Genomic DNA, 14,195 nt, shown 5'->3' with positions numbered 1-14,195 from the left:
GATCATGAACTGAACATCAAAGAGTGATTGATTTCATTGCTGATAAACCTTGGGTGAGGTGTCCCCTTTTGTAAAAATTCTGACGACCTCCGTACTATTTGTATTTTACAAATCATGACATACCTTCATTCTAAGTTCATCTAAACGAATATGGCACTGTGATTACTGACTGACTTTCCTTCAATCCCAGGCCTCTCAGAACCTAAATGCACTGCACAAATATAATACCCCCAAGACATGCTTAGCTCTCACCATTGCAATAACAAGGGAGGTTAGTATTTTGGGGGAGGGGGGGTATGATATTTGTACGTAACTTCTCAATCATCATTATTCACAATTCATTAGGGATTATCATGGTAGCATCCACATTAATGTATACTGAACAAAACTATCGACGCAACAATTTCTAGGATTTTAATGAGTTGCCGTTCATATGAGCCAATCAGTCAATTGAAATAAATGTATATAGATATGCCTCTTATATTTCTTTTACCTTTATTTAACTGTTAGTCACAGATACCTTAAAAGAAATGGATCTTGCCACAGTATTTCTATTGAAAATTGCCATTGATAAAATGCAATCGTGTTCGTTATCTGTAGCTTATGTCTGACGATACCATAACCTCACCCCCATCATGGGGCACTCTGTGCACAACGATAACATCAGCAAACCGCTCGTCCACACAACGCCATGCACGTGGTCGGCAGTCGTGAGTACAAATTCTCTAAAACAACATTAGAGGCGGCTTATGGTAGAGAAATTAACATTAAAATCTCTGGCAACAGCTCTGGTGGACATTCCTGCAGTCAGCATGCCAATTGCATGCTCCCTCAAAACTTGTGACATTGTGTTGTGTGACAAAACGGCACATTTTAGAGTAACCTTTTATTGTCCCCAGCACAGGGTTCACCTGTGTAATGATCATGCTGTTTAATCAGCTTCTTGATATGCCACACCTGTCAGGTAGATGGATTATCTTGACAAAGGAGAAATGCTCACTAACAGGGATGTAAATAAATTTGTGCACAACATTATTGAGAAATAAGCTTTTTGTGTGTATGGAACATTTCTGGAACATTCTCTTTTATTTCAGCTCATGGAACATGGGACCAACACGTTACATGCTGCGTTTATATTTTTGTTCAGTTCTTATTTACAGTAAAAGTGACTCCAGAATTACACAATACATCATTTACCATTCATTTCTATTGGACACAAAATAATCTGAAACACAACCAAAAAAAACAGCAAATGCATCTAACTAATTTGTAGTCACAAGCTTGATGTATTCATTGCGTGTATTCATTGCGTGTATTTGTTGCGTGTATTCATTGCGTGGTCCCGAGTGGCTCAGTTGGTAGAGCATGGCGCTTAAAACGCCAGGGTTGTGGGTTTGAAAATCTCTGCACTCACTACTGTAAGTCGCTCTGGATAAGAGCGTCTGTTAAAATGAATATGGGAGCAAATACTTTACTTTTTAATAACCATACAGTATAAGTGGCTCCCGAGTGGCGCAGCAGTCTAAGGCACTGCATTACAGTGCTAGAGGCGTCACTACAGAACCCGGTTCGATCCCGGCAGGTATCACAACCAGCCGTGATGGGGAGTCCCATAGGGCTGTGCACAATTTGTCCAGGTTAGGTTAGGTGAGGTGAGGGTTTGGCCGTCATTGTAAAATAAGATTTTGTTCTTAACTGACTTGCCTAGTAAAATAAAGGTTAAATAAATAAATAAATAAAGGTTAAAGATGTGAATTTGTCCCAATAATTTTGACTCCTAAAATGGGGGGACTACAGAAAGTGCTGTCATTTCTAAACGGTCCACCTGTTATGGATGAAAACACTCTCAAAATAAAGCTGAGTACATTTTCATTTTCATTTTCTTTCAAATGCAGGGTTGACTGACGGCAGACTTTTTTGAAGCAGAATTTGAGTAACACCATCAAACAGAAATACTTGTGCTGTATGATTTCAAGGCAAAGAGGGTACTTTAGCGTCTCTATCTTTTCTCATATGTGCCTGTGTGTGCTGTTCTTAGTTACAAATGCACCAAACTGATCCTGCATCATTAATTTGATATACAGCAGATGAGCCTCATAATCTGTCTGGATTGAGCCGGGAACGTTTAATCTCGACTACTCGGAGTGTTAGTGCACTTTAGCATTGAACTGTTAGCCACTATTAAACACTGTAGCACAACCACACAAACATTTAAAAATGGAGCATTGAGATACACATACATACTGTAGGTAAGTTGCATCAAAACTGGCATGCAGGCAGACCCTGGGGGTTGATTTACACCCATAGCCTTTGAAAACGTAATGATACACAGGTCAGGATTTAATGAGGAGCCTTTCTGCAGGTGACAATGCAGGTTTATGGGGTTGGGGGGGGGGGGGGCTGACACACCCAGGGTCTCACATGGAGGTCGCTGAATCCGTGCCAAGCCTAGTCATTAAAAAAAGAAAGAGCGCACAGAGCTTCTGAGGTCTTACTTCTGAGGTTTTAGGCAGGCAAATCCCTCTGTGTTGTCTCACTAGAATTGAAAAGCACAGAGACCTCATTTAGATAGAAGGTCTCCTGGGAAAAGATGCCATGATGGCTTCATAAGTATGTTTTTCTGACGTACAGCAGGCCACCAGGGAACCATCCACAGGGAAGGGTTTTGTTGTGAGGCACACTGTGAAGGCCTTTGGGACACTGTAGGTTGTGGTTGACAAAATATGTTATTTTTCTGCGTATTCGCTGATAATAAATTAAGATGCTGCCTGTTTTGTAAAGGTAATTTATCGTTCACTGTACATAGGAAATCAAGATGTGTCTCTTGTATTCTCTGACTTATGAATTGTTACATTAAATGTCTCCCTCAACAACATAAAAATACTTCTTAGAGGAAAGCCCAGTCATTTATGCTAATTTAAATCAGTGATCCTCCAAAAGTGGAACAGATGTCTTCTATCGGAAGAATCAAACTTGGTTCCTGAATGAAACATATGGATATTCAAACAAAGATTCAGCACTTGAGATTATTTAATATCATAAAAAAATGAATACTTACTATGTATGATAAATGACTTCCAATATGTTAAAGAGCTCGACGGATAGGGCTTTTTTGTTAGTTCAGCAAAACAATTTGTGAGAGATAGTAAAAAATGTTTTTTAAAAACAGAATTGAGTCACTGTATTTCCACAGAGAACTCAGTCCATATCACCACAAACCTAGCAACAGGTAACATTGACAGTTGACTGGAGGTTGGCGCAAACTATTCCCAGTGAACTTTTGCCGAAGACTATTTCTGTTTCTAAACAACATTTCATTTTGGATTTTGAAGCCAGATGAAACACTGAAACCTTAATTGCTTCCTCTGCATACATATAGTTGATGTGAAATTGTATTTCTTGAATATAAATAAATGCAGAGAGCACCACGAGTACTAACTCACTGTTAATTTCCCTGGAGGGAAAATCTTATAAAAGAAAGTACTCAATAACAGTGTAGCACATACAGTATGAAAACGTGCACAGTAAAGGTGAGACTGAAGATGTTACACATTCCCCCTATAGACATATGGAAAAGCATTTGATTAATAAAACAATCTTACACGGGCGAGACCAAACAACTTACAGTATTTTGGTTTTATTAAAGTAGTGCATCTTTGTCGCACAGGAAACATGGGACTTTCTCTGCAGTTGCACGTTAATGCAATGCATGTTTGATTGACTCCATTCCCTAGTCACATACAGTATCAAGACATACATAACCAAATACTCCTTAGGGTATTGTAATTAAGCATCTCTTACCTTAACGTATCCTAGGCTAATCTTAAACCTTTGTCTTTGTCTTTCTAGGCACACTGAAATCACACGGATATGCTATATCACTACTCAACATCCAAATAGTCAAAGACTAAAGCAATAGGGCTGGTTCTAGGATTGAATTCTTGCTCCGGATGAGTGAAATCATTGGTTATCACATGAAAACAACAACACAAACTAAAAATCTCATCCTACTGGTACATGGATGTGTTTCTGAAGCACAGAGAGCACTTGGCTGGAATGCCAGGATCTCATTGTTAATTGTCTATGGTTGTGTCAATTGTCTGGCTGCTGAGATTGCCCTGCTTCCATCCACGAAACTTCCCCCTTGGATTGGACAAGCTTTTGTTCTCCACTCATATTTCAATCAAATCCAATCCCGACTCGGTTTCCGAGCAGCAGAGGAGGGAGGGGAGGAGGGGGGTGGAAGTAGACGGGGGTCATGTGTTATCCAAAGGCCTAATGAGAACCTTCCGTCAACGCATTGGCTGTCATTTCTTATCCTGTCCTTCCTAGGAGATAAGAGCGAGAGAGCGCTGTGCAGATAGAGGCTGTCCGTTTCCACATGTACTAATTAAGCTGAGACCAACTCAAAAGATCCCTGGCAGGTTTTTTTCTTCTTCTCACATTTGAAAACAATCATTGCTGCTAGGCAACCCAAGCCCCTGGTACTAATTGTCCCTCTATCAACTTAATCTGGCATTTGCAACTTGACTTGTCTTTTCGAGGCCTGGATATCTGTTTCTTGTCTTACTGTGACATTAGCATGGCATTAGTGTGACGTTATATAAGGCAGCTCTACTGGGTCTGTGGTCCGTGTCTGCCAGACACAACAAGAGCAATGTCGCAAATACAATATTTGCGACATCTGTAATGGAAATGGAAGATATATGAAAATTATTTTTATCCGTTCAACATCATTTCTATCAGTTCGATAGGCGTGGATTTTTCTTTAGTGCGTCAAATGATGATGGAAATTGTGTTTTTCAAATAAATGATGACTGCCGATGCTTGCCTACTGCTTGCAAAATAGATTTTTTTCAACTATAAAAATAACGTTTCTTTGCAGGACAAGGATTATCCTGACTTTCAAGAATGCTTGAATTGCTTCACCTTGCTTTTCTGGTTGGTTTGATGCAAGGTTCACCATCCAATTACTTCAGATCTACAGGAGAGCAAGTATCACCATGGCACGAACCGTGGCGATAAATTGGCACAGGAGAATTATTAGAATATGACAAATATTAGTCAATTATTGCATTCTATCCTATCTATTCTATCCTATCTATCTATTCTATCCAATTGAAAAAGGATTTTTCAATTGTCACATTGGAGAACCCTTTGAAGAACCCTTTTTGGTTCCAGGTAAACCCATTTTTGCTCCAGGTAGAACTATTTTGGGTTCAATGTAGAACCCTTTCCATATAGTAATCAGGTATTATACATCATTTTATAGAAATGGCTGAAGCTGAATTCGTCTGCATTTACATCGACACGACCAAAAGGGAAAACAATTTTAGAGTGACATTGAAATGATTGGAAATCACGATTACACTAAGATAGTATTTATGCCCATTAACTCAAGGTAAATTGAAATCAGGGTCTGCATGGGCTATAAATATGTGAATGACATGTTTTATAATATGACATTTAGGCACATTCCATTTCACCACTAATAACCCCCAATCATAACACGTTATAATTATGTCTGGATTCTAGCTGTAAGCGCCACTACACATTTGCCTCAATTATCTATTTCCCACCATTTTAACTGTGACTTTTGTATGCGCTGCAATGAACAAATCCTCTACAGTCATTTGCCGCCAAGACCTACGCGGGCACTAATGTGGAAGAAAGACAAATGTTGTAAACATTAGGGCTTTGCCCTATCAGGGAAAATACTAATGGAATAGCAGGAAGTGGCTAGAAGTGCAGTAATACTGCAGTCTATTTCTAGAGAGAAAAACAAAGCTTTTAAGGGGCCATGAATATTTTAAAAAGGAGAGGGCTCTAATTGGACCAACAGGTCTACGAGCAGTGCCTACGCTGCTCACATCGAATAAGAAATTGATTACAAATCAGTCACTGTAAAAAACAATTCTGGGCACGGACAAAGAGCAACTAAAAGAAACCATTTTCAGGCCGAGAGCCTTTTTGATTTGGCTCATGTTGATCTTGTATTGATTCAGCCTACGTTGGTCAAATATCACAATCCCACTTATGAATGCTCATTGATTGAGGCTTGATTTTCAGATGGCTAGGATGGAAGGTTGACCAGACAGGACACATGGAGAAGTTGATTAGAGCATCAGACAACCAGGGACAGATCATTGATCCAAATGTCTTTGTCTGATTGGTATGAAAAGGATTGGTACCCTTTGCGTATGCATGCAGACAAGGCCCCACCCTGACTGAATTGCCTCGGACTCATGCATGGGAGGAAAGTGATAATACTTTCATTACGGAGGGTTTTTATACACAGTTCTTTGATGGGGTCTTTTGTTCCGCAAAATATACAACCATCTTTGACTATATTATTCTTCCAATTCCAAACTAATAACTGTGATGGAAAATGGGAAACATGAGTTTTACATTTACTGTATTCCTATTTTCCTGTGTAGCTTATCATGTAGTGTGACAATTCACTTGCAGCAGTTCGCTTACACAGGAACCATGTAATTGTGCATCCTGCAAAAGGAAAGGTATATTAAAACTCTGTTTCCCAGAAACCCAGGTAAACCAATGTTTCTCTCACTAATATTATAAGAAATCACATAGCTTTGTCATGTGTACCAATTATCTCTCCTTCCTCCCAAAGTGTGCACTTGTTTACTTCCCTTCGCTGATTTGAAAGGAAATAACTGGTATAAGATGGTGGAAACTCCCACTAGTCCTTGCCTCTACCAATCCAATGCTTTTCGATTTGTGTAAAGTAGTGAACAAGTGCACACTTCAGGAAAAACAAAGATGTTATTGAGACCCATCCCATGGTCTACACCCTACATACTCAACTGGCGGACCACGGACCGGATCAGGACCCAGAACGGGTTTAATACTCGGTCGGGCTTCGAGGTCGCATGGGTTGCGAGGTGGGGGTTTGTTACTAAGCCGATAAATTACAATGTCCATCCGGACCTTTGCCACCTAGGAATTTTTTGTGTGACTGGACCTTCTCAAATATTACTTGAGTATCCCTGGTCTACACCATAACACCTATGAAAAGCCCATTTTTTACCATAAAGGAAAAGTAATTGGTGTCTTTGTACAATCAATGTTCCAGAGCATCGGAAATTCTCTGGGGAAATCAAAGCATTGGTGTGTACAGTACTACCACCTGCTCATGACATAAAAACAAGCAATGCTTTGCATCAACTGAGAAACTAATAGAGATAGCAGGGTACAAGAAGTAGCTGCTGTATGCTGTATCAGGTTCATAAAGTGAGAGATTGCTCCATCACTGTACAAAACCATTCTTTCTAACAACAAAAACATTCTGTGTAAGATATGAATTTCTGAGAACTGCAATGGGGCAGGATCTCCGGTGGCTTCTCCAAAGCTCTAATTTAGACTCTTATAGGAAAAGGTGCTATCTAGAACCTTAAAACCTCTTAAGGATCCGCCCCTTTTTTTTCTTCAATTTTCGCCTAAAATGACATACCCTATTCAAACTGCCTGTAACTCAGGCCCTGAAGCAGGGAAATGCATTTTCTTGGTACCATTTGAAAGGAAACACTTTGTCTTATGTGGAAATGTGAAAGGAATGCAGGAGACTATAACACAATAGATCTGGTAAAAGATAATACAAAGAAAAAAACAACATTTATTTTGCATTTTGTTTGTACCATAATCTTTGAAATGCAAGAGAAATGCCATAATGTATTATTCCAGCCCAGGTACAATTTTGATTTTGGCCACTAGATGGCAGCAGTGTATGTGGAAGGTTTTAGACTGATCCAAAGAACAATTGCATTTCCGTTCAAAATGTTGTATCAAGACAGCCCAAATGTGCCTAATTTGTTTATTAATAACTTTTCATGTTCAAAATTGTGCACTCTCCTCAAACAATAACATGGTATTCTTTCACTGTAATAGCTACTGTAAATTGGACAGTGCAGTTCGATTACCAAGAATTTAAGCTTTCTGCCAATATCAGATATGTCTATGTCCTGGGAAATGTTCTTGTTACTTACAACCTCATGCTAATCACATTAGCCTACGTTAGCTCATCCGATCCTGAAGAAGTTAAAGGGTTCTTCGGCTGTCCCCATAAGAAAACCCTTTGAAGAACCCCTTTTCCTTTTTAAGTTGCAGGTAGAACCATTTCTACAGAGGGTTTTACATGGAACCCAAAAGGGTTCACCTGGAACCAAAAAAGGGTTATCCTATAGGGACAGCCAAAGAACCCTTTTATTAAAGAGTATAGAGCATAAAAGAAGATAAAACGAATCTCCTGTAACTACTTTGCTACTGCATAAAGGGAACATACACCACAGAAGATCTCTGAACAATGTTGCTTTGACCCCATAATATGATCTTGCACGTTCCATGACAGACACTTTATGAAGTTATGAGATGTAATTCTTACCTTTGTAGAAGCATTCCTCGCTGTGCATGATGGTAATTCTCTGTGCACCCAGACAGGAGGCACGGTGGAGCTCACAGTGGTTCTGATACAGCTTGCCGTCCGAGCCACACACCGGTTTGTAGTGTGGTTTACAGCGGTCCAGACAGTTGCACTCCCCTTTACCACTCTCATGGTTGACCACGCAGTGACGCCCAAGGCCACAGTACTTGTGCTCACAAGGACTCTGGAAGTCATTGTTATGGCCCAAAAACCCTGCAAGGAAAACACAAATAAAGAAACGTTTAAAATCAGAAAATAATAAGAGTAATAGGACGATAGTTTGTTAGAGTTTGAAAGTTGGCTTAAGGTACAGATGTAGGATCTTGATTTGACCAGTTTCTCACAGAATAAAAATGATCCTGCAACAACAGGAAATGTGAATTATTGTGTGGATTATAATTAATATACATTTTTTGTGTGGGTTGATAGATTTTTAGTGAGGGCAAATCAAGTCTGACATTTTTAAATGGAAATTTCAAACGTTAGAAGGCTTTTTAAACCTTGATTACACTACAACTTTGCATTTCCTGCAACAACAGGGTGATCAAATTAAGATCCCATGTAGATTATATAAGAATGTAAAAACATCAGAAACTAGAAAAGTAATAAGATGATAGTGAGAGTTTGAAAAGCTTTTGAAGTTTACTTATAGTAACTGTCTAGGTTTAATACGAGTAAATCTCGTATTGAGGCAAAAATGTGTGTTTTATATTGTTTTGTACTACTTTTCAGGCAGTGAGTTATCGTGTGTTTAACAAGTCAACCTTCACAAGCAGTAAGTATTCTTGTCAGGGCAAGGAGCACGATAACCTCTCATCCGTATCAAATGTGTTGGGTCGCAAACGGAAGGTTGCTCTCTCTTAGGTCCCCTATCCACCAGTTCCATTGCCCTTTGGAATCACTCTCAAGGGCAGTATGCAAATGACTTTTCCTTATTTGTTTCAAATGCAATTTTGTACTGATCTCTCTCTGTATGGCTTAAGGTTTCACTAGCAACATTGTTTTAGCTGGGCACTCAGTTTCCCGCCACCGATGAGCTCGGGATGGACACAGCTCCGTTTCAAGTGTTCTGACTTTTCTTTTTACAAAAAAGGTTAATTTGTCAGCAAGACGCATCAATTAGGCTAATTCGGGCTACAAGAGTGTACGCCTAATGACAATCGCTGAATGTAATTACACTTTTTGGTGTTTTGTAACCGAAATCTCCTTCCATTAATCAAATGACGGGTTCACACTTCACAGTAGCACTTTTTGGATGCTGGAATCATTTTGGTGTTGACGAATGCGCGTAGGTTGCCTACTTTTTGGAGTGATTTGTTTGACAGTCAGATGAAAACATGAAATTAATAGGGACCCCCGAATATCACGGTATAATTGGCACTGCTCAAGGGGAATAAGAACATGGCCACCAACGCTGGAAAAACAATCCCACTGAGACTAATGATGGCCACTGAAATGATGGGATCATTCACTCAATAAGCATCATTTATCTGCTGGAGGTCTATTTATGTTGCTTTTTGGTTGTCTACCGCCATAACTATTAGGGCACGATTTCACTACGTAAGCTAAAAGCATTGTGAATAAAGTAAGAAGAAAAATGTGTATACACAGCGTTTTGACTCTAGTGTGAGCGCTGTCCTACTTCTCATAAATCCACCACTATTTTGAAATGTTTATATTTATCAGACAATCCACTGCTGTAGTGAGCTATATAACATGAAATATACATTAGGATCAAAGTATAAACAAGGGGCTACCATACTCTTCTCTGTAATCATCTTTGAGCTTTAGTATTGGCCATTGAATAAGGAGTGGTGCATCATAATGGCACGATGCTTCAGTGCCTCAGATGCCTTCTTTACAATTACCAATGCATCTGCCCCACTAGGTGCACATGGTGTTCTAATAAACAAACCCGCGATAGAGAAAAATAAAAACACTCTACTCTCATTGGTCGACGAGGGGATCCGTTGGCAGGGAACCTGAATACAGTAACAAACAAACCACTCGTAAAGAGGCTTTGTCACCCTGGTAGCGACTCCACGTGGGTGCATTATTGTCACGGTCTTGGAAATGAGCGGACCAAGGTGCAGGGTGAGTATAGTTCCACATATTTATTTAAGTGAAACTAACAAAACAAAATAACAAAACTTACAAAGACCATGAGGACGTAGTGCCCAAACACACTAACAAACAATCAATATCTCACAAAACACAGGTGGGGAAATAGCTACCCAAATATGGTTCCCAATCAGAGGCAACGATAAACAGCTGCCTCTAATTGGGAACCCCATTAGCACCAACATAGAAATAGATATACTAGATCACCCCCTAGTCACACCCTGACCTACTACACCATAGAGAACCAAGGGATCTCCATGGTCAGGGTGTGACAGTACCCCCCCCAAAGGTGCGGACTCCAGCTGCAAAATCTGAAACCAAATGGGGAGGGTAGGGTGATTAGTGTCGGTGGCGGCTCCGGTGCAGGTCGCAGCCCCCGCCCAGACCCCGGATCCAGCCATCACACCGGGCTGAACGCTGTGCCTAGACTGGGCCCCGGCGCAGAGAAAGGCTCCCGCCATGGAGCGGGACTGGACGCCGTCCCTGGACTGGCCACCGGCGCAGAGGAAGGCTCCTGCCCTAGAGCTGGACTGGACGCCGTGCCTGGACTGGGCACTGGCGCAGAAGAAGGCTCTGGCCATGGAGCGGGACTGGACGCAGTGCCTGGACTGGGCACCGGCGCAGAGGAAGGCTCCTGCCATGGAGCGGGACTGGACACCGTGCCTGGACTCTCCGGACCGTTGACCGTCACTGGAAGCTCCGGGCCATTGACCTTCCTGGGAAGCTCCGAGCCATTGAGCGTCCCTGGAAGCTCCGGGCCTTTGAGCGTCCCTGGAAGCTCCGGACCGTTGACCGTCCCTGGAAGCTCCGAACCATGGACCATCGCAGGAGGTTCCGGACCGTGGAAGGTCGCAGGAGGTTCCGGACCGTGGACCGTCGCAGGAAGCTCCGGGCCGTTGAGCGTCCCTGGATGCTCCGGGCCGTTGAGCGTCCCTGGAAGCTCCGGGCCGTTGAGCGTCCCTGGAAGCTCTGGGCCGTTGACCATCCCTGGAAGCTCCGGGCCGTTGACCGTCCCTGGAAGATCTGGACCGTCCCTGGAGGCTCTGGACCGTGGACCGTCGCAGGAGGTTCCGGACCATGGACCGTCGTAGGAGGTTCCGGACCGTGGACCGTTGCAGGAGGTTCCGGACCGTGGGCCGTCGCTGGATGCTCCGGACCGTGGACCGTCACCGGAGGCTCCGGACCGTGGACCGTCGCCGGAAGCTCCGGTCCGCGGAACCGGTACAGGTGGCACCGGACTGGTGACACGCACTTCAGGGCGAGTGCGAGGAGCAGGCACAGGATGTTCCGGACTGGGGAGGTGCACTGGAGGCCTGATGCGTGGGGCAATCAATATCTCACAAAACACAGATGGGGAAATAACTACCTAAATATGGTTCCCAATCAGAGGCAACAATAAACAGCTGCCTCTAATTGGGAACCCCATTAGTACCAACATAGAAATAGATATACTAGATCACCCCCTAGTCACGCCCTGACCTACTACACCATAGAGAACCAAGGGCTCTCCATGGTCAGGGGTGACAATTATCCCCTATCTGTCAGGGAGGATTTAAAAGATACAAGTGTCTACATTGTGGCCTGATTCGAGCCAATCAATGGCCATGGTTCGCTGTGATTTATTCATCCCCCTCGGTGCGGTGGCATAATGATTATTCAATGTGACTTTGTGTTGCACAGCAAGGTGCCCAAATGCCACCGACGGGGTCATAGAAGGGCAGAGGGAGTTGGTTATTGGTATGCACGCCCAGTCTCTGGGTGATCCAGTGACATCAAAGACAAATGAATAATCCTGTGCAATGATTTGTTTATTGATGACTAGCCGTTTCAAAGTGAAAGGCGTGCGGTGGGAGGGAGGGAGTATCCGATTCTGGGCGCTGGTTAGCGTTACTGCATTTGTAATTGTTGCTGGCTTTATCCGATGAAAAAACGATTTCCTTTGGAACTTTCACTTGGAAAATGTTCATTCATTATTCATAACTGTATTGTACAGCAATGAGGACAATTTTCAGAAAGACAGATGGACAGATAGAGTTGCGTAGATGAACGGCTATATCCAAATGCATGGATAGTTTATAAAGAAGCTTCACAGGGAACTGTCTTGATTTGAAGGCAACAACAATAGTGGAAAATACTGAGGTAAACAATATGCTGAACCAGGGAAAAATAAGTCATGCTCACAGGGATACAGTGGGTGTCAGATTTATTCAGCCCATGTGCTCAGTCTGATGGTCTAGTAAGCATTTCACCTGTCGTTTATGAAGCATGTGACAAATCAAATAAAAATTGATTTGAACATATGTTGACCCCAGGGTACATAGTTTGAAGGGCAAACTCTATGTAACTCTAAAGAGTTACATGGACTCAAAAGGCATGACCAGAATGACATTGCAGGGGTTCAAACACGAAAGCATTTAGGATGGAAAACTCAATAATGCCCCTCTGCACCACTCGTTGCATGATACTCTGCTAAATCATTATAATACATAAATATCTAGTGCCTTGTGGCTACCAGAAGCATTTACCTCTTCGGTATGCGCCACCTTACTCTCTTTGCGATGCCTTTCTGAATCTGAAGCCTTCAAACCCATTACAAAGCTGAATCTAACTGAATCGCTCCCATTCACATTCATAAGCATGCCCCCAAAGCATGCTATTTACAGCACTCTCTCAGATATACAATGCATGCTTTTTTTCCCAACAATATCCTATTTGCCGTTCTTCATTTGTTCCATAAACCCAGGATGCAAGTCCCGGCCCATGTGATGTTTTTTGTAACAGCGGCTCTGAGTCCTTGGGGAAAGTCGGGAGTGTAGTAAACAACAGTTTGGAAGCTCTCAGATCATCTCAGCTCATCTCACCGTGGTGAGTTAAGATTCCCCAGAAGACCCACGTGCGAGAACAAGATGATGCAAGTCTGAATAAACAGCACACTAAACAATGGAAAAACTTTACATGACACGACGCACAACATGATTCGCTCCCCACACGTCACCCCGCTTGGATTACTTCCTTGAAAGTTGCACTAGTAACATATTGTGTTACCACGGTCTATGGAGAAGCGACATACGTAGAAAGTGGGCAAAACCGGAAGGGTGTCTGCACTCGAGAAAAGCAATAACATTAACGCTAGCAGGAAAGACTGTTTATTTTTACTAGCATACCTGCTGTCATGGAAACAAAGAGTAATATATTCACGGTGGCAGGCCCGTGTCATTTAACCTGCTACCTTTCAATCCCGAACAATTGTAATTCATTCCTCCACATTGGCTTAATTAAAAACTGATAAGAGTGTTTTAGGCAGAAGAGAGAAACCTGATTAGTTCTCGCCAGTGTGTGTCATCACTAATCATTTGTGGTATTTTTGTATTGAGAAAGACTTTAACGTTAATAATATTGATAAATACCCAAGAAATGACCCCCTGCTCAGAAATAACAAGGTTGCCGGCTCTATTCTTACATCACTGCATTGTAGGGCATATGACTACAGGGGAAAACGACATGTATATTGCACTCTGTTGGTGGCAAGAATTATATAATAATTTACATTGGAAAAGTGTTGAATCAAGTGTCAAAAATCTCTTCCCGTTTATTTTGAACCAGTATGGCACAGCTGTCAACATTTTTGTCCTCA

At 42.1% G+C, this 14,195-nt stretch overlaps 1 protein-coding gene across 5 annotated transcripts in view; it reads right to left on the bottom strand.

Moving 5' to 3' along the window:
• The window catches only part of LOC115205099 (follistatin-related protein 5), a 156,717-nt gene that overhangs the window by 87,838 nt on the left and 54,684 nt on the right, over window positions 1-14,195 (bottom strand). For all 5 annotated transcript variants that reach the window (XM_029770730.1, XM_029770732.1, XM_029770733.1 and 2 more), the window contains exon 4: window positions 8,402-8,653. In XM_029770730.1, coding sequence (XP_029626590.1) covers window positions 8,402-8,653 — 252 coding nt within the window. The remainder of the gene's footprint in view (window positions 1-8,401; window positions 8,654-14,195) is intronic.

The sequence above is a fragment of the Salmo trutta genome, chromosome 13, assembly GCF_901001165.1.
Source record: "Salmo trutta chromosome 13, fSalTru1.1, whole genome shotgun sequence".
NCBI classification, from domain to species: Eukaryota; Metazoa; Chordata; class Actinopteri; order Salmoniformes; family Salmonidae; genus Salmo; species Salmo trutta.
Note: the sequence above shows the minus strand (reverse complement) of the source record. Positions and strands in the feature narration are given on the sequence as shown.